Source organism: Propithecus coquereli, unplaced genomic scaffold (genome assembly GCF_000956105.1).
Source record: "Propithecus coquereli isolate 6110/MARCELLA unplaced genomic scaffold, Pcoq_1.0 Scaffold344, whole genome shotgun sequence".
Lineage (NCBI taxonomy): Eukaryota > Metazoa > Chordata > Mammalia > Primates > Indriidae > Propithecus > Propithecus coquereli.
Window position 1 is genome coordinate 1,287,155 of NW_012149108.1, and position 22,371 is coordinate 1,309,525.

General features: G+C 50.4%; 1 protein-coding gene across 1 annotated transcript in view; it reads right to left on the reverse strand.

The window, feature by feature from the left end:
- TENM4 (teneurin transmembrane protein 4) overlaps nucleotides 1-22,371 on the reverse strand; it is a 431,524-nt gene that overhangs the window by 355,496 nt on the left and 53,657 nt on the right. The window contains exons 2-3 of the mRNA XM_012651003.1: nucleotides 20,492-20,779; nucleotides 15,980-16,249 (exon numbers count right to left, since the gene is read on the reverse strand). Of these exons, the coding sequence (XP_012506457.1) occupies nucleotides 15,980-16,249; nucleotides 20,492-20,714 (493 nt within the window). The 5' untranslated portion in view covers nucleotides 20,715-20,779. The remainder of the gene's footprint in view (nucleotides 1-15,979; nucleotides 16,250-20,491; nucleotides 20,780-22,371) is intronic.

Here is a 22,371-nt window from a genome sequence, read left to right on the forward strand (position 1 = left end):
AATTAACAGCCGCTAACTGAACGATGCCTTTTTTTTTTTAGAAGTGGAAAAAAAAGGCCCCCAAAGCCTTTCTTCTCCATCTTACTGGGAGATAAGACTTAACCTTTGCTTGCTGGCTGATTCTAAAATACAACATGTATTTGGCAGAAATCCCCACCCACTCCTCCCCTCCTGTGAACACACACTCATGTATAGCCAAATCCACACACTCTTGTTCACGTGTTCCCCACACACCACCGTACGTTTGTTCCCACACTAACAGGATCGCACGGACACTGTCACGCACTCGCACGCACATGCTGTGTGTCTGCACTGTACGCCTGCAATCACACATGCACATGCATTCCTGCACCGTCACGCCCTGGGCTCAGCACGCAGCCACGCCCCCGCCATTCCAGGCAGGGCCGCAGGGTCACCCACGTGGTCTCAGGCAGGAATCTTCTCCGTGGCATCACATCTGCAGTGAAGGGGCTGACTCACCTAGAAGGGGCCTAAGATTGGGAGCCCTGACCCGGCTCGCTCAGCTGTGAGGTGGCGTGAGCCGGGGGAGGGAGCAGCAGCTGGGACCCAGGGGCACTGTAGTCCAGCGCGGAAAGTGGCAACTGCTCTGGCATTCCGACTAAAAAGGTTTCTCCCGTTACGGTTCATGGGGCACCGAAAAGCCACACAGTCACTTAAGAGCCAGGCTTCTGAGTGGTAGGGGGTTCAAAGTGCCTGGCTCCTAATGCGCATCTGTTATGGGAAGAGCTGTTCCCCCACCCCCAAAAAAGATATGTTGAAGTCCTAACCCCCAGTGCCTCAGAATGTGACCGTATTTGGAAGTAGTTGGTGCAGAAGTAGTTAGTTGAGGGTATACTGGGGTAGGGTGGGAACCTACTCCAGCATGACTGGTGTCTTGGAAGAAGACAACAGCACACAGGAAAAACGTCACCTGATGACACAGGCGGAGACTGCAGTGATGCATCGGCAAGCCAAGGAACGCCAAAGATGGACAGCAACCCGCTAGAAGCTCGGAAGAGGCAAGGAAGGATCCCCTACAGGTTTTGGAGAGGCCATGGCTCTGTCCACACCATTATTTCAGACTTCTGCCCTCTAGAACTAGGAGACAGCAAGCTTCTGTCTTTTTAAGGCACTCGGTTTGCGGTCCTGTGTTACAGCAGCCCTAGGAGACTAACGCAGCATCCAGTGAGTATCAGTTCCATTCTCTTCTTTCCTCTTTCTGGGCCTCAGTCCATATTTTGAGACACGGGCTGGGACCCCATGCTAGTCTGTGCACATTTATGGAATCTCATGTGCTGGGCCCTGATTACACCGAGGTAGACGGAGAAACCGTGGCCTTGCTGAGATCAACACAGAGCTGCGGAAAGGCTTCAAAATAAGTACAAAGTGGACCACTGAAGAAAAATAATGCCTCTGATCAAGACACAGACTTTAAAAGGTCTTCAAATTCCCTTCCTCTGACATGACACAATCCAGAGCTGCTGAAGGGGACAGCAAGGTTAACCGTCATTCCTACTTAAAAGGTTTCACCCCAGCTTTTGGGCTCTAGATACTGAGTTTCATTAAGACATCGTCATGGTGGAACACAAAGGCAATCAACAATGGGCAGTTCTTTTTCATATTAATTAGCTAGCTGCTCAGTGATAAAAGACAGATCAAGCCCACCCTTGCTCTGGGGATGCCAGAGTAGGCTCACTTTGCTGGTGTTATGACAGCAGCTTTCTTCCCCTCTCAGTTCAAGTTTAATAGCAACTACAAAAGATCAACGGGCTGATGCCCTCTACTGATACATCACACAAATCAGGTGCCAGGGCCTGGGCTTCTGTGGGCTGTGACTTTTTGTGGTCCTGGAAGTTCCTTGTCTATGAGCACATTTGGGTTTCGTCCCAGAGCTGTCCTTCTTTTGGACTAATACCAGTCTCAGCAAGCACCTTGGCAAGCCTCCCCTTTCTGCGCCCATCTGCGTCGTGTCGAGGAGGCCTGCAGCACTGGGCAAAGTGCAGGTTTGGAGTCGGGCAGATATCTATGTTTGAATTCAGCCTCTACCACTTATTAGATAGGTGGCCTAAGGGATGGCACTTAGCTTGTCTCAGCCCCTATTTCCTTATCTGCTAAAAAAGAAAATACCGATCTTACAGAGGTATGAAGAGGATGAAATGGGATTACGCATTTAAAGAGGCTCATATAGTATCTGACCTAAAATAAACTCAATAAATAATAATTATTAAATAAGCAATTATTTAGTAGTAATTAATATATAAAAGTACCTATTATTAAATAAGTTACTTTCATTATTATTTTCCCTGTACACAGATTTATCATGGGCACAAGTCACTGAAGGCCCAGGAAGCCCCTGTCATATCTGGTACAGTTGCTCTATTCCTTTGTCTTGGTTGGGGATAAGAAAGAGGAAAACAGTCCCTGCCAGCCAGGAGCTGGCCTGGCACTCAGCGTGGGGCTGTGGCATTCTCCTGTTGTATATAAACAATCGCAGGCACCAACCGCAGCCAAGGCAACTCTGACTGTAACGGATTAAGACAAAAACAAGGCCCCTCTGCAGTCATGCCTGAACTCAGACGAAACCAAGAGCATTGTCCAAACCACAACATGACCAAACATCCCCCATCCTGCCCAATATGAGACACTGCCATGTCTTTTCCAATTACCACTTTAATGTCCTGTCGTCCTTCCTGCCCCCTACATAATATTTATTAAGCTACCCCAGCACAGAATTGCCCCCGTTCCCTGACAGATCCAGCCCAGAGCTCCACTCCCCTGAACCCACCCCCACAGCATCTAACACAAGCCAAACCCTGCATGTCCTTTCTGACATCCTGCTCAGACTCCCGATGGCTCCCCGTGGTATGCTTTCTTCCTTGCTGCAAAGAGTCAGTGAACCCTCTTTGTTCAATTAACTATAGGTGAGTTCCTGGTGGTCGTTGGCTGGACAGCATTAACAGGGATTCTAATGTCACCCGGCCCTAACAGGGAGACAGATTTAGGGTAACATGGTCTCTGGGACTTTTCCACACCTGGCTACCAGGTAGAGCTTTCTCTCTAGCCTACTTTCTCCATCAAACAGGCATCCTGGCCCCACAACCTCCAAGCTGTCTCTTCTGCCAGTGGAACTCCTGAAAACCGTGTTCGGATGGGTAGGGGTAAGAGGCTGTGCGGGTGGACATTCTCCCTCCTGTGGTCCTGTCCCAGCTCTCTCTTGGTCAGGTGCTCAGAACCGCAGGAGACCTTAGGAATCCTTTTATCCAGTCACCCAAGCAGGGCTGGATTTCTCCTGCTGATTCTCTGGCTTCTCCTCGCCCCCACCCAGGGCTCGCCCACAGCACTGACGCACCAGTGTGCAGGAAACTGCCTAGGTAGGTGCCCGTCGTCCTCTCCACACTGTGAGCCCCTGAGGCAGAGACCACGCCTGCTGCTTCCAAGCCTTCCTGCAGCCCTGCAGCTCCAGCACTCGCCTGGCACAGACGGCTGAACAGGCAGCACGCAGCCAGTTCCTGAGTGTCACAACTCCCCACCCTCCCCATCCCCAATTCAGCAACACCACTATCGACCAAGCAGCACTGTCCCACTGTGAGATTCATGTGGACAAGGTTTGCTTTCCCCTGAGTAAGATCCACCCTTTCATTTTCTCTTCACTTTCACTGTCAGCACTAGCAGTAAGCTTTCTGTATTGGGCAATTTCTAATAGATAACGTTTTATAATCACTTTCGAAGAGTTACTGCATAAAGGATGATCAGTAGAGAAAGTTACAATGCTGTCCTGAGAAGCATACACTGGGGGGCTGCTGGGGCCACTCACTAGTTAAACAGCAGGGCAGTCCAAGAGGCAGCGTGCAGAAAGAGTGAGCACAGCAGGCCTGAGACTGCATCCTTAGGAGGGGCCGCTTGCGAGGTTGGCCCTGGGCTGGTGTTTGGCTGGTAAACACTTGCCTATTCCCTAAATGGTAGGACTGGATCGCTGTGCCTAGACCGTACAAATAACGACTTTATGTTAAACACCTGCTATCCTGTGAGCCTGGAATTGGTACATGCTAGGCAGAGGGTACCTAGTGACCAGCCCTGGTCAGCACCTTGGGCCCTGGGTCTCTCTTGAGCTTCCCTGGTGGGCAGCACTTTGCAGGTGCCAGCCCAGCTCAGCACGGAGGGAATCAAGAGTGTCTGTGTGACTGCTAAGAGAGCACTCTTGGAAGCTCGCGCCTGGTTTCCTCCTTGCTCTGTCCCATATGCCTTTTCCCTTCGCTGATTTTGCTTTGTAGCCTTTGCTGTAATGAATCTTAACCATGAGTATGATACATGCTGAGCCCCGGAGTCCCGCTAGTGACTCACTGAGCCCTGGACACACCCGCCACAGCCTCCAAGTGCAGGTCCACTGTCAGGGCTCACAGCCAGGTGTGGACTCGGGTGCCCTGGACTCAGGAGATGATGTCATAATTTATGAAACGTGAGGTATTAAAGGGCGTTGTGGGCTATTCTACACTCCCTAATTGTGAATAAGAATGGCCAAGCTGCCAGAGCAGACTCTCTTGAAGAGCTTTTTAAATCTAGCTGGGGAAAAAAAATGACACAATACTTTCTCCAAATAAAATCCACCTTTTAGCACTACTAACGCTAGCACCGAGGTAATAAATTATTGAAGGCTGTGGATGCAGGTGGAAAGAAGGATAAGTCCTGTGGGCTTCAGCGGTTTCCCTCCTTTTGCTACCAGGTGAGGCTGCCTGCAGAGCGGGCGCGATGCCCGGAGGCGCCTCCTCCTGATTGCTGTCTAACTTCTGACTTAGCCCAGTTGGTTCCTATTTGAAGAGCCTCCTCCTGCTCTTTCACAGCCCACTTCACACCCGCGATGGCTCTTCTCTCCTCCCTCTTCCATCTTTACAAGCTGCTGGAACTGCAAACAATTTCGCTTTGTTTATCCCATGCTTTGAACCTAGTTTGTTCCATACACAGGATTTCCTTCTTGGAGGCACATTCAGGAAAGCAATTTGTTTTGTAGTTAAGGTACTACAAAACCGAGCACAGCAAACTCATTTAGGAGCCAGGCTGCTGAGTGGTGGTGGAGAGAAAATTCCCTCTGCAGCGTTTGGAACATAAAGGGTTTGGCTATTTATCTGAAGGGGGATTTCTTCCAGAAGGAGGATCGTTCTCATGGAGCTGACTGGGAGAAACTGGCCTAAGGGAAAGCAGGCTTGCTGGAACCTTTCACACTTGGCCATGGTACCTTGGAAATCATCTTTGGCGGTAAGAGCCAGGCTGACCCGCTGCCAGAAAGAGCTACGAACAGCTGTGCGCGGGTGTGGAGTCGGATAGACCTGGGCTTGGATCCCTATTCTGTGATCTCAGAGCACTGCCAAACAATGATGAGACTGATATCTACCTCGAAGCTTGTTGCACATGTTAAACAAAATACAAAAACACTTTGTAAATCATGAAGTACAGTGCAATTAATAATAACAACAGCATACACTTATATAGCACTCCCTGCATGCCCGGCACTATACTGTTTTAACTCTTTTAACTCATTTTACCGTTACAACCACACTGTGAGGTCCATATCAGGATTATCCTCATTTTCCAGGGGAGGAAACTGAGGCACGGAGAGATTAAGAGCCTTGCCTCATGTAACACAAGGAAACACAGCTAATAAGCGAAAGAGCTGGGGTTCAAGCCCAGGCAGTCTGGCTCCAGAGTCTGTGCATTTATGCGTAAGTCACCAAGTGTTTTTTGGAGGGGCTGGTCTGGTACATCGGCACCTTCTAAACCTACGAAAGTATTGACCGTCATTCACTCAAATAGTTTTATATTCCTGTCTCCATCAGGGTAAGAGCTTTGGATTTAGATAGCCATGCGTTAGGTATCAGCTCTGTGACTACCTGGCTGGCAAGTTACTTAAGCTTTTAAGGCCTCAGTTTCATCACCTGTAGAATGGGAATAACAACCCCTACGTTATAGGCTGATCACAATAAAGAAATTAAACAATGCATGCATGCTATTAATCTCTGGCTCACTGTAAATGTATAATAAATAGTAAACATTAGTCTTTCAATTATGGACAGGTAGAGTTCATAAGTAAAAAGAAATAGAGAAAGGGGCAGGGGGATGGAACAAAGGAGAGAGGGAGGGAAAGAGCAGTTAGCAGTATCGATCATGGCTTACGTACCTTTTCAGATTCCCTTGGGGCCACCATTGGCTGGACTCTCAGCCAACTGATCCACCTTAGCTGCCACTGTGAGAAGTCAACCCTTCCTGGGCCTGTTGAGCTGCTGCCCAGAGCCAGGGAATGCTTTGTCCTGCCTTCCTCCCACAGACTATTCTGGAGGCATGACTTCTATGTATGTCTCTCTGCAGCTTGTTGTGATGCTGGCCAGCATGGAAACACATTGCCTTTCTTTGCTTCTCATCTTTCTTAGACTCGCTTCCTTGCTCCCTCCCTCACTCCCCTGAGATTGCATCTCCCAAATAAAGCATCAGCATTTAATACTAGCCTCAGCTCTGTTTTCTAGGAAATTCAGACTAAATCAAGTTTATCAGGACGAGAGGACAGGAATTAGATATGCAAACAAACTGTTTATAAACAAACTCTGATAACTAGTTGGGCACCCTCTGAAAGATCCTTAAAGTCCAAATTTAGCAGAGGTAGGACTTTAGATTATTGATATGTCAAGTTCGTGGTTAGTTAGCTATCTAGGGCAAATGCATTATAAATATAGGCTCCAGCCAGACCTGAAGCTTTATTCTATTGACCTGCTTGCAATTAAGACCTAAAGGCAATTCCAGTCTTCTCAAGAGCAGGTTCACCCTAGATGTCTACCCATACCTGGATCGGCGAAGATATCTGACACCTTTAACTTCTCCTTGCTTAAAGCTTTTCTAGTAGTTCCTCATCAACTTCAGGAGAAAGGCTGAACTCTCAAGCCAGTAATTTGGAACCATTCTGCACCATGATGGAGCCAGCTTTCCCCTCTGGCCTCATCTCTTCTTAATCCCACAGGCTTTAGCCATAACAACTGTTCACTGTTTCCTAAACAGCCCTGCAGCCAGGACAGACCGCAGCCCTCTGACTGCTTGTACAGTGAGCCTTCCTTACCAGTGCTGCTCCCTGCCATCAGGGAGGTGGGGACTGTCACCTTGAGGAGAGTTTAGGGGAAGGTCTGGTCCTAAGAGTTCTTTCTTAAAGAGTATTTTTTGGGGTTTGCACTGAGCCTGGCTCCGGGGGTCCTATGGTAATTGCTGCCTCCCACGTCTCATGTATCAAACCTGCATGAACTTGATATCAATAATTGCCTCTCCACCCTTTGCTCCCGTGCTCCCCCACAGCCTGAAGTCAAGGAGGGCAAGGCATCTCTATATGGTGGCCCATCTGCCTGGGTTGTAATGTGACATCAAACTTATAGTAAGGATTCATGGGTTGGGAGGAGCCCAGTTTCTCGTGACATGCTGTGCTCATCTGTCTGCCCTGGGTCCCCCTCCAGTTGCCTTTGCACTCAGTGGAGACAGCCAGCTTGTCCTCATCCAGCCCTGTATGCTCCTAAGTCAGCTCTCCCTGTTGGGGGAGGCTTTTCCTGCAGTCCTCACAGCCCATGGCTACCCAAGGCTTATCAGTCACCCAAAGGCCATTTACATCGAGGGGAGCGGGGAGTGGACAGCCAGCCAGATCTACAAACCAGGGATTCCAACTTTATCATTACATAAACCCCATGACCTTGAGCAAGTCTGTCTGGCCCCAGAGCCCATCTTCTTCCAACTGAATCATGAGGCCCTGCCCAGATACACACTCATTCTCAGTAAGAGGACCCTAGAAATACTAGGCCAGTTTTTGATCAAGACTATTACATCACAAATCCTGGAATTTTCAAGCTAAGGGGTCCTTGAAGGAAGGAAATTAACAACCACAAGGTCCAGCTATGTGTCGGGTGCCATCTTTGAAACTTGGTTTTACTGAAATCCACAGTAGCAAATACATTTTGCATGATGACCTGGCACATGTGCTGCATGTAAAGTATAACTGAAATATTTCACAAAATTATACTTATCTTACTATGTGCCTTGTGCTCCATTCTGCTTCTTTCTATTTATCACTATGATTTTAAAGGATGGCATTGAGCCACAGAATTTATTTCATGATCAGTTATGTAGTTATGACCCACAGATTAGAAAACGCTATGCTGGTTCTGTCGTGTGCATGATCACCTTCCATCCTCATTACAACCCTGGGAGGTTGACATTTATTATTCCCTTGCTGCAGATGAAGAAACCGAGCCCCAGTGAGATTCAGTACTTTGCACGAAAGCACCCAATTCCTAAGTGGCTGAGCTGGGATTCTGAGTTTGACGCCAAAGTCCCTTCTCACTGCCTGAGATTCCAACAGCCCTGTTTGGTTGATGGGAAAACTAATGCTCAGAGAAGTGATTGGCCCAAGGTCACACTGGGACTGGTGACGCAGCCTGACAAGCAGATTCATCCCTGGACTCCACACACCCCGCACTGGAACTAAGCTCTGTGGGCTGTTTTCCCAGCATCAGTCATTCCCTTTCTTCCCTGAAGTCATCCTAGGTCAGGTGAAGTTCAAACAAGCTCAGAAACTCACTCCCCTTAGACAAAGCTGAGCTCACTGAGGGGGAAAGAAATGCTTCTTAAACGTCTTTTGGTAGGGAGTTTGTCATTGTGCACATGCTTCCACTGGAATTGAAAGTCATGTTGGCTCAAATTAAAAGCAAAACTCTGATTTGCTGCCCCTCTCTGCACACTCAGCGGGTCTTAACTGAGTTTCAAGAATGCGATCTATCTTAATTTAGCATGGCTCTGAGTCTCCTGTCTCCCTTTTCCTCCTTTCCCAGAGCAGAAGTGGGGTGCTGCTGCACTAGTATGTGCTGTCCCCCAGGGAGAGTCACAGAGCTCGCCAGAGGAGAGTGCCGGCGGGGTGCATTGAATCTGGGCCAGGACTTCTTAAAGCCCTTTTACAAGGGACTCCCAAGAACAACAAGGCCAGTAGCTGTCAGGTGTGAGCTCCCAGACCACAGGCAACCTCAGCAGAGTTGGTGCTATGGAGAGGAGGCCCCAGGTCGAACTTCACTGAGGCAGCTTGAGACGACCAAGCAGAAGGAAGGGCTGAAACTAGGGCTGAAGGGAAGCCAAGATTATAATAAAAAACAACGGTGCCAAGCATCTCGTATGCAAAACAAGGCAAGGCCAGGAGTGGGAGTCAGGCAGCAAGGTCCGAAAGCAAGATGGAGCAAGGAATGAGGGACGGGCAAGGGATGTGGTTTGTGGCCAAAGCCATGAACCATGATCAAGAGATCACGGGACAGGCAGTGCCTAAAGGACCCTGCAACTGGGTCGAAGTAGCCGTGAGGCCAGGAGAAGGATGTGAGTCCTCTCCTGAGAGTACCAGAAAGCCCATTTTGGTCACAGAACCTAGGAGTACTGAGGTCGTTTTCAATGCTAAGGAGATGGTGGGGTGGAGCAGGGGAGAGCGAGCTCTGTTGCCCTCAGCAGGTGTAGACACCATCCTCACTGCCTCTACGGCTCACCCTGGCCTGAGCCCCCATCATCTCTTTCCTGGATTACTGCAATAGAGTAACACAGCTTCCAGAAATATCCTGTTCAAGCATTAGTCAGACCTTGTCACTCCTCAGCTCAGAACCCTCCTATGGCTCCCCATGCACTGGCCTGCACACACCCCTACCCCACTTTGGCCTCCTGCACTACTGCAGCCTCTCTGGCTTCCACGCTGCTTTTCAAACAGGCCGCGCACACTCCTACCTCAAGGCCCTCCAGCACCTGCCCTTCCCTCTGCCGGGATCACTTTTCTTCCACACATCCCACAACTTGCTCCCTCACCTACTGCAAGACTTTGCTTAAAGGTCACCTTCTCTGTGAAGCCTTTCCTGGCCACCATGTTTAAAACTGCACCCCCTCTAGCCCTGGGACTCACTACCGCCCCATAACACTTATCATCTTGAAACACCCTATATAATCTAGATTTTAACTTGCTCATCGTCAATCTCCCCGCTAGAATGCAATCTCCCCATGAGAGGGGGTAGTTTTGTCTGTTTTGATCATTGCTGGAACCCCAGTGCCTAAAACAGTACCTGGCACATAGCAGGTGTTCAACAAATGGCTGTGAAATGACAATCCACCCGACTTGCCACTTTCCCTCCTAGCACACACTGCTCCACGCTCCCAGCTGCACACACTTGTCTTCCAGCCTCATGGGACACACCTTCTACGTGTGCACCTCCAGGCTTTGTCCTCACCGAGTGCCCTTTCTACCCTCAAAGCCTACGCCAGCCCTTTTCCATAAAACCTTCCCAGATACATCCTGGTTGGACTTTTCTCTTAAACCTTTACAATCCCTACTTCAAAGGCCTTTTCTCTAGCATGTCACAATTTGAGAGTGGCCTGGTCTGATCTCTAGGTTGTGATCGGCTTCGAATAGGTTATGGATTCTGCTTCTTTTCTTAAAGTTTCTAACGTTGACAAAGAAGTACATGCTCTGGATACAGCCAGAATCATCCCCCAGACTGCATATATTTTATGTGTTGAGCTAACAGAACAGAGTGCAGAGGTCAAGAGAGACAACGGGCAATGGAGCGAGACGGGTCTGGACTCACACCCTGGCTCTGCCATTCACTAGCTGTGCAACCTTCCACAAGTCGCCTAACTGCTCCAAATCTCAGTGTTCTTGGCTGGAAAATGAGGAGAGGCTAAGAATCAGTGGGCTTGTTGTCTCCAAGGTCCCTTCTAACACACAGATGCTCAGATGCTCTGGCTCTAACAGGCCCTTCCCTGTCCTCTCTGGAACTTGGGGGTTACAGTGGGCACAGAGTTTCCGTGGACAGCTCTCTGCAGTAGGAAACTCTGATTCCTTGAAAACATCGGGCCCCTCTGCATTCCTGGGAGCGGTGTGGGCTGGCTCCCAAAGCAGAGTAGTCACATATGGGGCCCAACTTCCCATTCTAGAGGATGGTGTCCCTCTGTACAATGGATTGGGTTGCTAGAGTACTTTGATCATTTTGGGACTTAATGATAGATATTCTTATACATCTTAAAAACCAAGTCTCATGAGTATGGGGCCAGCGAGGGTAGAGGATAAATTGAGTTAATTGGTAATGAGCTCCTTTCTCACTGTGCTTTGGAGCTACTCACCTAATCTACTGACTGTGAATGAGCAATCTGGCTGCCTAATTAGGTTAACCAATAATTTCCCTTTTGACATTAGGCTGCTTGATAATTTGGTGTTGGGGTGGGGGGAGCGTGTAACTGTAATTCTGTTTCACTGTTTCTTTTTAAAGTGAATTTCTCAATCTGCCTCTGGGATTAAGGCATGCAATGAACTCCTGCTGTTCCCCAGACCCGCCATGCCTCTGCACGCCTCCACGCCTTGGCTCACGCATCGCCTCTGCTGGGAGTGCCTCTCTCAGATCCCTCATGCTCCGTGAAATCCTGCTGGGCCTCCAAGCCCGGGTGCGTGACATGAGTGGAATGAAGGAAGGAGGCTTTGCACCCTCAGGGCAAAGCAAACGGCTCCCTGACTGTCATCCCACAGCTCTTTACAAAATTAATATTAATAGCTAGCATGAATTGAGGACCAACACAGACCAGGCGTTTCACAAATGCTGTAGAACAGGCTCACGGCAACGCTTCACGGAAGGAAGGCGGCATGCTGTGTTTGTATTTTATTATGGTGGTAAAATATACATAAAATTTAATCCTTTGAACCATTGTTCAGGGAGGTGAGACTCTGCACAAGGTCTCACGGCTAGGACATGGCACAACCAGGGCTCGAGGCCGGTCTCCCCACTGGACTCTGAAGCTAGTGCTCTTTCCACTCCGCGCGCTGCCCGGGACACCTCCGTTACAGTGCGGAGCCACGAGGTGGTTAGAGCTCCACTCCCACACCATTCATCTAGATTCCACATTCTAGAATAACGCCAAGCATAGTTATGGAACAAATTTCAGAATGAATCACAAAACAGACACTGCGTCAACCTGACACAGTGGTTGGGAATGGAGCTCCAATTGCAGCCTCTGCTTTCTAAAAAACATTTATTGAGTGCCGACTGTGTTCCTGCATGGCGCTGGCTCCTCACTGCCCCCTGGCCTCAGCAGGAGAGGCCTGAGGGCTGGCTCTGCCTCATGGCCCCGAGGAGGAAGATTTGTGTTTACATTACCCAGTCAATTCTGTATTTATTTTAGATATTAAGCAGTGACATAAAAGCTGCTGACATTAACCTTCGGGGGCAGAAATTGTCTTTAATGGACCCCATAAAAGTTATTATTGATGGCAGCCGCATGCAGCATCACTGTGACCTCAGCAAAAGCCTCCACCGCTATCAATACTGTTGACAATTACTATTGACTAATGCAAGGCCGGGTGCGGAGGCAGAGTCGATGTTCCTGTGGCTGCAGGTTGCTGGGGTGATGCTTTACATTTTGCATTTATCTGCTAAGAATCTCTGAGAACTCAGTGGCACATTTCTGATGGCCTCAACTGAGAGTCCGACACTCTGGCTGACTCCAGCGGAGACAGGCAAAGGGCTCAGCCTATAGAGAGGACTCAGACCACCAGAGACACGAGTTCAAATCCAGACTTTGCCAACTTGCTGACTTACCAGTTGTCATAGCTCAGTTTGGAGCCTCAGTTTTCCCATATGGCAAATGGGAATGCTACTGAGTTGTCATGAGGACTAAAGGCAATGGTACAGGTGCAGAGATAGGCCCATAGCAAGAGGTTGCTGGCTTCCCTCTATGGCTGTAAAGGGGCCATGCTATGTTGTGCTGGCTAACATGTTCTGATGGTGAGGTCTGAGTTCTTATCACAGGAAAAGGAGAGAGCTGGGGCCGGGGGATGAAAGGGAGAGAAGGACAGGACGGACCAGAGAAAGATGGAAGAGCCAGAAAGGAACCAAGACTCCTGTGATAGAGCCTGGCTCCTGCTCAACTAGATATGTGGCCCTGTGCACACCCTTTTTCTCTCTGTGCCTCGGTTTCCTCAGCTCTGAGTTGGGGAGATAACAGTGTGAATCAAAGGAATGTGAACCTAATGCGTGAATAAAAGCGAGCCATTCCTAAGATCACTGTCATTATTTAGACCTAGTACTGTACAACAAAGCTGTTAATGTAACTCCCCAACTGGGAGCCAGTGCATGAGCCTTACGGCACCTGTGGGGTGTCTGTGTTTGGAGAATCCAGGCCCCTGGAAGGGATGCGGAGGCCAGGGGCCCTTTGTTAGAGTCACCTGCCACCCTCCTCTGCCTGCCCGTCTACCCTGAGCACAGTGAGGCCTAGAGTTCTGTGGCCAGCGTGGAAATGGATGATCAGAGAGAGAGGGCAACATGGCCTGGGGAGCAGGCAGCCATTCCCTGTGTCCATTAGCAAAGGCTGAACTTTTCAGGCTAGTCAAACATGTCATTATCTCCCAACAGAGGCTTAATTCAGCTGTAATTCAGCTCTCAGGGAATACCCAATAATGTGGGCGGTGTATACCTCACTCTGTCATGACTTTATGGAAAATGATCATTTGTCACCATGGCAAGAAGCCTTCAGAAGAACAAACAACCTAAGTATTTTGCTACAGAGGCAATTCATTATAACCAGGCTATAAGAGATTTTAGAGTCATACAGGCCTGAGTTCTAATCCCATCTTGCTGGCTGACCCATGCAGGTTTCTTAACCTCTCTGGGCTGCAGTTTACTTACTCTGTGCAATGGGGAAATAAAACTTTCTTCAGATGGTTGCAGGGGGAGTAAATGAGGTCACATAAGTTTGGTAACTTATCCATTAGCATATACATTAACAACTTAAAGGCTCTAAGAAGTCCTGCAGTAAAGATATTTGTTCAAATTTGTTTAACCCAGTGTTTCCTACATTATTTGAACACAGAACACTCCCTCTCCCATCTAAGAACTATTCATATTTGTATAACATAGGAAATGCTAATTTCATTTAAACTGTTACTTTATAGATGAGGAAACTGAGGTCCAGAGAAAGGATGCAGCTCACTCAATGCCACACCCCAGGCCACTGATGGACCTGGGGCTCCCTGCCCCCCATGGTGTGGTGGCACAGGCCCCATTTCCTCCGTGCCAGGCCTTGCACTGCCCTTCGATTTGGCGCTCTGGTTGCACACATGGTAGGGTGGGCGGTGGGGCTGCAGGCTCAGCATGGGCCTTGGTGGGAAGGTAGGTGAGGGAGTGTGGATGGTTCCCACGTAGAGAGGGAGACTCCTCAGCTGCTGAGGTCATGGCCCCCTCAGAGGTGGCTGGGGGTGAGGGGAGGGTGATACTGCCAAGCCAGTGACCAAGCCACTGCCACTCCTAGACAAGAACCCAGGCTCCCTAGGAAAACATCTGTGTCCTCTGGGAAGGGTGGCAGAATGGATGTTTGGAACTCTGCTGCACCTGACTCTTTAAGGGGATAAATTTTCCCACCTGACTCTGACCTTGCCTGGTCTCCTGCCTGGTCCCCAATCTGGGAATCAATCTTGGTCTTGCACAACTCAGCTGGAGCCTCCTTTTGAGACACTAACCCGTCTAAGCCCTCATCTCTGACCTGGTCCCTGCCCTGCCACAGGGGATCCTGGGCAGGAGTCACTGGGACCCTGCGTGTGGAGATGGAGGCCAGCAGGGGGCGCTGGCACCTGGCTCAGCTCACTCTCCCTCTTCTAGCTCAGCCTGCCCTCCCCACGCGGCTTGGCCGGGTCTGGCTGGGAGTGCCAGCCACACTCCTCCCTGGGTTTCCCAGAAACAAAAGACATCCGCCAGGCGGTGGGGCTGTCCCTGGGCTCTGCTATGCTCTGTCTTCTCTGAGCAGGCCTCTCCTCAGTGCTGACCCCGCTCAGCAAAGCTGCCCAGGGGCTGGCGGGGCACGAGATGCCACAGGACAGAGAGTCCCCTGAGCGGCGGGGCGCCACGCAGGACTGCATTTGACTCAGAGCCCCTCAGAGATCCATCTGCCAACAAGGTCCCAAGAGTAAGGGGTAAGATTCTGAAACTGGGCTCCCTTTCCTCCACTGCAAAAAGGAAATGTGCAAACTAGATGTCTTTGTCTCCCACAGCACTGCTCTGCCTTGGGAGAAGGGGCTGCAGGGATGAGAGCGGGATGAGGCGTCTGGAGCAGGAGACAGGAGATCGTGAGATCATGGGGAATCTGGCCCAAAGCCTCAAGTTTTCATTTTTTACATTTATTTACTTTTTGTCTTTTCCATTTTCTATTTTTAATTGTTAAATAATAATTATATATTTATGGGGTGTGATGTGATGTTTTGATACGTGTATACACTGTGGAACGACTAAATCAAGCTAATTAACATACCTATCGCTTCACATAATTTTTTTTGTGTTGAGAATATTTAAAATCTACTCTTTCAGTAATTTTGAAATATACATTGTTACTATGCTGTGAAACAGTCCTTGAAAACTTATGCCTCCTAACTGAAACTTTGTACCCTTTGACCAAAATCTACGATAAACGTCAAGTTTTTAAGTTATCGCCAAGTGACAGTTTTTGTTTGGAGGCCATCCTCTGATCATCATAAGATACTGGGGTGGGACAGCGTCCCTGGAGGTTGCCCAGACTGCTGAGCACGCAGAGGCTAGAAATGGCACGGGCAGGTTCAGGTAGAACTGGGGGCGCTGATTGGATACAGGACAGCTGTGGGGCATCTGCTACCACCGTCCTGTGCTCCCTCTGCTCACGCACACGTAGGCACCTTGTAAGCAATACCCCAGCCCCGTACCCGCCTCCCTAATCGGGAAGGAAAGAGGAGCGACCCAATCTCTGGCATGTCACCGATGGGTGGGGACATCATGTCACTGTGCAAGAGGCTCTGACTTTTGACCACTGAGAACAAAGCAATTTTTCACCAACCACACTGGAGCCCCAAACCACGGAGCAGAGAATCAATACTGTAATTAAAACCCCGGCCCTGCAACCCAGGCACCTGGCACAGGCCAAGCTGGCCACTCACCGGTCTCAGTGTTCTCGTGCTCGGTGTCCGTGAGTGTGAGGTTGGAGTTGGCCCGGCTGGACAGGCAGGAACTGCGCCCTGACCGTGTGCTCCGGCCCCACAGCCGCACGGGGTGCTCAGGGGACAGCACGGTGTCAGCCTCCATGTCAGCATCAGAGCCGGCCCCCATGGAGTAGCCGCAGTGGGGGAGGCCGATGTCAGTCCGGTACAGGGTCCCATGAGGGGGTGTCACTTCTTCTAGCCCCAGCTCCCGCAGGGTGAAGTTGGCTCCTGGGAGGAAACACAGGTGAGCTTGGTCAGGGTGCTGAGAAAAGGTCTGCCCACCAGAAGCCCGGCCCCTTTCCTAGGATCCACCGTTGTTCTTCGAACCGGTCGTGGTACTCCGTGTCCATGCCTTTACCCAAGCCATTGCTTCTGCCTGCTGGGCTCCTTCTGCCCCCTCTCCACCAGCCTGTATCCTCCATATCCTTTAAGGCCCAACTCAAATGGCGTGACCTCTGTGAAGTCTTCCCCAGTACCTACACCTGTGCAGAATCAATTGCTTCTTCCTGCAAGCCCCCTCCCAGGGCCCTTGGCTGCAGTTATACCGCACAATAGAGTTGTTTCAGGGTCTGTCTCCGCTGCAGGAGATCACCTCAACGAGGGCAGGCACCATGTCCTGGTTGTTCCTAAATCCCTGTGCCTAGGACAAAATCCAGAACTCAGAAGGGGATCATGTCTGCTAAATTGGATTGTGGTCTTCAGGCCTCATCTTCCAGGGAGGACTTGTCAGCAAGTCTCGAGCAGAGCAGAAGCCCTGTCAATGAGACCTGACCAGCTCCCCTGGGACCAGAGATCCTTACTGGCCAGGTCAGGAAAACCTGGAGCCTCAGCGTGAAGACGATGGTAACCGGCAGAGAAAAGTCAGCCTCTTACAAGGAAATAGGCTCTGCCTGTGCTTCCTCACCCTCGATGGGGCCCTGGTGGGGAACAGGCAATGTCAGGTCTCTTGCGGGCTCAGGAAACCTTGGCAATGCCCAGGATTGAGGTTGGGAAAGACGTGGGTGAGGGGAGTTCACCCAGGGATTAGTATTTGAGTGACAAAGTGAATGCTGCCTTAACGGGAAACCAGCCTCCCTGTCACTCCTGAATGTTAATTCGGTGTCTATTTAGGGACAGCTTCTCCCACATTTCTATTATTCCCAGGAGTGTCTCAGGGTTGGGGAAGAGGAAGTAGACAAAGGCACGAAGAGTCCCATCCGAATTACACTAATGATCTGGGAACTGGACTTACGCTCAGGCAGCATCCACATTTAAACCAGCCCCAGCTGGCTCTGGGCCTTTACTAGACACAGCAGTGAGGAGGGGGTGGTGCCTGACTTCACAGAGCTCACAGTCACGTGGCGGAACCACAAACACATGATTAAAGGTGAAAGGCCAAAGTGGAAAGCCCCATGGAGAGTGTTCTGGGAGCACAGAGGCAGGTGAAATACCTGGGTGGGAGCGCGGAAGAGAGGTTTGCAGCACAGGAGAGTGAACATGGAGAACAGAGTGAGAAGACAGAGGGGTGGAGGCCCAGGCTTTAAAGGCATCTGGCAACCAGGGCCACGTCCAAATAGGACACGCCCGCAAAGGACAGTGAGAAGGACTGTACTACTGGGGGGTGGGGAGGAAGCCAGTAGAGTTGGCAGCCTATTATAATTGGTGTCTCACTCTTAGCAAATAACCCTAGTGCTCACTGAGTGTCCTGGTCATCTCTGTATCCAACACCTATCACACCTGCTGCAGAGAGAAAGTTAAACACACCCGCCCTGGCAGTGCCGTGGACCATGGATAAGGGGAGAGGGTAGAGGAGAGGAGAGACCATTTGGACGCTGCTGAGCCAGGCCGTGGCAGTGGGAGGAGGTGTGCCCCAAGCCTGCCATCCGGCTGGCTTATGCTGTACAGCCGTGTGTGAAGTTACAGTCATGAAGTACTTCCATTCTGGTTGGTAAACGACTGGTGCCCAAGCCACCTCTGTGCCTTCCTCCACATCGAGTGCCTTCCAACCTCTGCTCTGGCTCCAGCCCCTGTGCTACCCACCCCCTTTTCATCTCCCCACAGTTCAGTTACTAAACAAACGGTTAATGTCAGCAGGCCTGGCAAGCAGGGGCCTCTGGGCTCTGCTCGGTGGCCAGGCAGACGTTCTGATTGGTTAGGGGCTGGGCCAGACCAGATGTTAAACATTTTGCATATCACTCCCATGTACCATATTCCAATCTGCCCTCCTATTTTTCCCTCTTTCTAATAAAAAAAAACTCTGCATCAGAGCCTAAATCTTCAGTCTGCTTCCCACCCTCCCTGCACATCACACGCCCTGGCGGCTCTCTGATCAACACGCCCCACTCCAGCCCTATCTGTGCTCTGCTGGGCCAGCCCTCTCGAGAGAGGCCACTCACATGTTATGAAGAATGACTGCTACATTAAGTGAAAAATCAAATTTAGTTGCAATAAACAGCCTGGACTGCATTGATTTCCATATGGCTTGCCCTGCAGACCCTTTTAAGCAGCCAGGCTCACCGTCGCTATGAGTGAGCCAAGACATCTCGGGGCTGGAGAAATGCACAGTGAGGGCCAACGCCAAGGGCTCAGCAATCCTGTTGAACCAGCCCACCCCTCTGATGTGTCGGGAAGATTTATTTCATCATATGTGAGACGTCCTCATGGTTTGTTTGCTTTATGTCCTTTTGGCCTTCCTGCAGACAGGGCATGGTTGACAGCTCACTTTACTCAACATCTAGCTGTGTAATCTTGGGCTGGTGATCACCTGAGCTTCAATGTTCTTGTCTTTAAAATGGGGTGATAATCTATGACCTGCATCCTTAAAAGGATTTTTGAGGATGCAGGCTGATAATTTGAGGGAGAGAATTTTGTAAACTGCTACACACATGCCTGCCTATGGGATGAGAATGGTTCTTATTTGCTATTTACAAAGACAAGGGGCTCCTTTTTCTGAGACACGTGTGCTAGGTTAGCATCCAAGCCAAGCAGGGTTCACTGAGCCTTGTCACACGTGGGTAGGACAGAGCAGGAGGAAAGCTTTGAGATCACTCTTTCTCTTGCCCCACTGAGACCCAGAGATGACAATAGTAGGCAGTGTTTCTGAAACATCTGCTCGAGCCTGGCGTTGTCATCAAGAGCTGTCTTTGAAGTCTTCATGCTCTTCGTACTCAGTACTGCTATCCCTCTGCAGAGGTGAGGAAGCTGAGGGTAGAAGAATGGCAGAGCCAGAATTCAAACCCAGATCTGTCTGATGCCAGAGTTCGAGCCTTAACCACAAGCTGGGACACGGACTCCTCATGTTTCATGCCTGAGAGGCAGCCCTGCTAACAGGTCAGCTTTCATGGGGGTCCTGGCCTGTGGGAGACAGTGGAAATGAAGAGGTCGTAGGGGTGCTGTGTATGACCAACTCCTTTTGTCTTTGTGATCTGGGGCAAATGATTCAGCCTGGGGTGGTTGCAAGGATTAAGTAACATCGTCAAAATGTGTATAAATCACCTAGGCAGCGTTCAGCTGACTCTGTGCGTGGGGAGGAGGGCAGGGAAGAATCAGGCATTGGCCAGGACCCACCAGGCGTCAAGAGGGCTCACGCCTCTGTGGGCAGAAAAGCAGGAATCCCTGAGGCAGCAGGGTAGGAAACAAACACCATGGCAGGTGCGGGGACAATGTTCAGCGGGCTGGACTATGAGTGGTGGGGCGTGGAGAGGCAGGGGACACAGAGGCTAGGAAGGCAGAAAGGGATTTGGGGAAGCCCTCTATGCTGGGTTAGGGAGCTCAGTTTAAGGGCACAGGCCCGAGCTTCTCTCTGGCTACAGTGCAGAGAATGGCCCCAGGTGAGCAGCTCCGGGTGGATGGGGGTGGTTGTGGTTAATCCTCCAAGAGAGAGATGATGGTGGCTGGAAGTAGAAACTGGCAGAGGGAGTGCAGAAGAGGGATGGATTTGAAAGGGATTGCGGGATAGGACGGATAGGCTTTGGTGACTGCTGTATACAGGAAGTGAAGGAGAGGGAGCCAGATGCCAGGATATCCTCCAAATGACTGTTTTCAGGTCTAACCTCAGGAGCATCTCCCTCTTAAGGTCACATAGGACTTGACATAAAGAGGCTGCTAAAATGTCTGTTGAAAGAATAAATAACAGAACTAAGAACTATCATTTACTCAGCACTTATTTGGTGTTGTCATGCTTATCACTTAGATGTGACATCTCCCTAAAGTCCTCGCAATTCACCGCAGTGGGGACACTTCTCATGCCTGTCTAATGGATGAGGCTCAGAGGGTAGCCTAGCTCAGCTCTAGGCAGCCGGACTGGAGCCCAGCTCCTAACCACCTCACCATGCCAGGGAAGTGGGTGAGCAAGAACAGAAATGAGCTAAGAATGAACCACAGGGCAGACTTTCATAGGTGTAGGTGCCAAAACAGCAGAGACGCGGCGTCGACATTCTGGCTCACCTGCTTTCACCTGCGCCCAGGCCCCGCCCCCGGCCCCGCCCTCACCTGCGCGGCAGAACTCCTCGGCCTCCTGCGGCACCATGTCCTTGACGCGGCTGCCGTAGGCCAGGCGGGCGTCCTGGTCGTAGGCCTTCAGGGTCTCGCTGGAGCTGTAGGACTTCTGCGGGGCTTTGCCCTCCTCGCTGTCCGCGGACGAGCTGGTGTAGCGGCGCTCGGCGTCGCGGCGCCGCGTCAGCGAGCGGTAAGGCTTCCTCTCCTTCACGTCCATGGCGTCCGGCCCGCGCTCCTCCACATCCACGAACCGGGTCCTCGCCGCGCTCAGGGCCGAGAGATCTGGAGCCGGGAAAGGCAAAGAAAGGGGGTGAGCTCCGGCCTCGGGAGGCAAAGGCAATACTTGCAACCATCCTGAATCTCGACTCACTCGCGGCCACTGGGACGGAGAATCTCAGGCCGGGAAGGTGAGGGCCCCGCTCCACCGCCACCCGGCGTGCATGTGGCAGAGGAGACTTGCACCCGAGACCGCTGATTATGACTCCTGTCTCTTTCTGCTGCTTAGCCTGTGCATCTGAAGATGCCTCAGCCTCCTCCAGCCATGGGTGCCAAGGACGCTCACAACACAGGCCAGAGGACACTGGTACTTAGTACTGCCCCTAGATAAGAATCCACCTATGTTGTTCTCAATACATTAAGGGCTCCTTGAGAATGTGTGAAATGAATGACTATGTTCAGGCACTGGGGTAAGCACTTTGTATATATTATCTTATTAAATCATCTCAAGATGTTATTACTCTCTCCAACCCTTTTTGGAAATGAGCCAAGGTATAAACAACAAACCCGCACTTAGCACCACCAGATTATTATATAATTATTTGCTTATTGCCCGTTCCCTTCCACTAGCATGTAAGCTCCCTGAGAGCAGAAGCCTTACCTGTTTTGCTCACCCCTGATCTATAGCACCTAGAGCAAGGGCTGGTGCATAGTAGACACCTAATAAACATTTGTTTAAATGAAAAAACTGAGGTTCAGAAGCTCCAACAAGGTCACGAAGGCAGCAAATAACAAAGCCAGGATTGGAACCCAGGTCTGTTTGGCTCTGAAGCCTGAGTGTTTTCTGTTTCATTATGCCTCCCCGAGGCCCCTCCCTCCCATTCTTCCAGCTCCTCAGAGAATGTCCCTCACCTCCAGACTCATCCATCTCATCAGTGCCACCGTTGGCACCTGGGCAGCACCTGCCCCGTACATCTGGGTGTGGCTAGGATATCTGACTGATGGGAAGCTCATAATCGCTCTTTCTCCTCCTTTCCCCATCTCGACACTTTTGCCCTACACTGACACCCAGGATTTTTTAGTTGTGATAACACCCTCTTTCTCCCTCCAAATGTCTTCCTTTAGCTCTGGGGTAGCAAACACAACCCCCTACAGGGCCAGGGGGTCAGTACAGGAGGAAAGCAGAATATCCTCCACAAAGATATATGAGATCTCTTATTTCTTTTGGAACATACAACCTTCTCAGTTCTGGTTTTCCATGGTTCCATTTTTCAGAGCAAAGTGGGTACACAAAACATTCCCTTCTTTGCTGTCCTGTTAGAGATAAATTGTGCCGGCATCGAGTTTCAGTGTCTGGGTGGAGCTCCTGGCAGCTGGGAGGAGGGCAGTGGGTGCTCCCTGTCTGTGCAGCCTGTGTGCACTGTGGAGTGTGAGCGGGGAGGGTCTTGTGGATTTTTAAGACAAGCTGGAAATTTAGATGTGAAATGTATGATTTTAAAATGTTATCCATTATATATGTTTTATTTAAAAAATTTCAATACTTGGCAGGTTAAACAAAACACCCTGGTGGCTCAGATCTGGTCTGAGGCTAGTTCTGCCTTTGGTCATGGACATCAGAGGCAGCTTTTTGGCTTGAAGATCCACATTTTTCAAAAAGT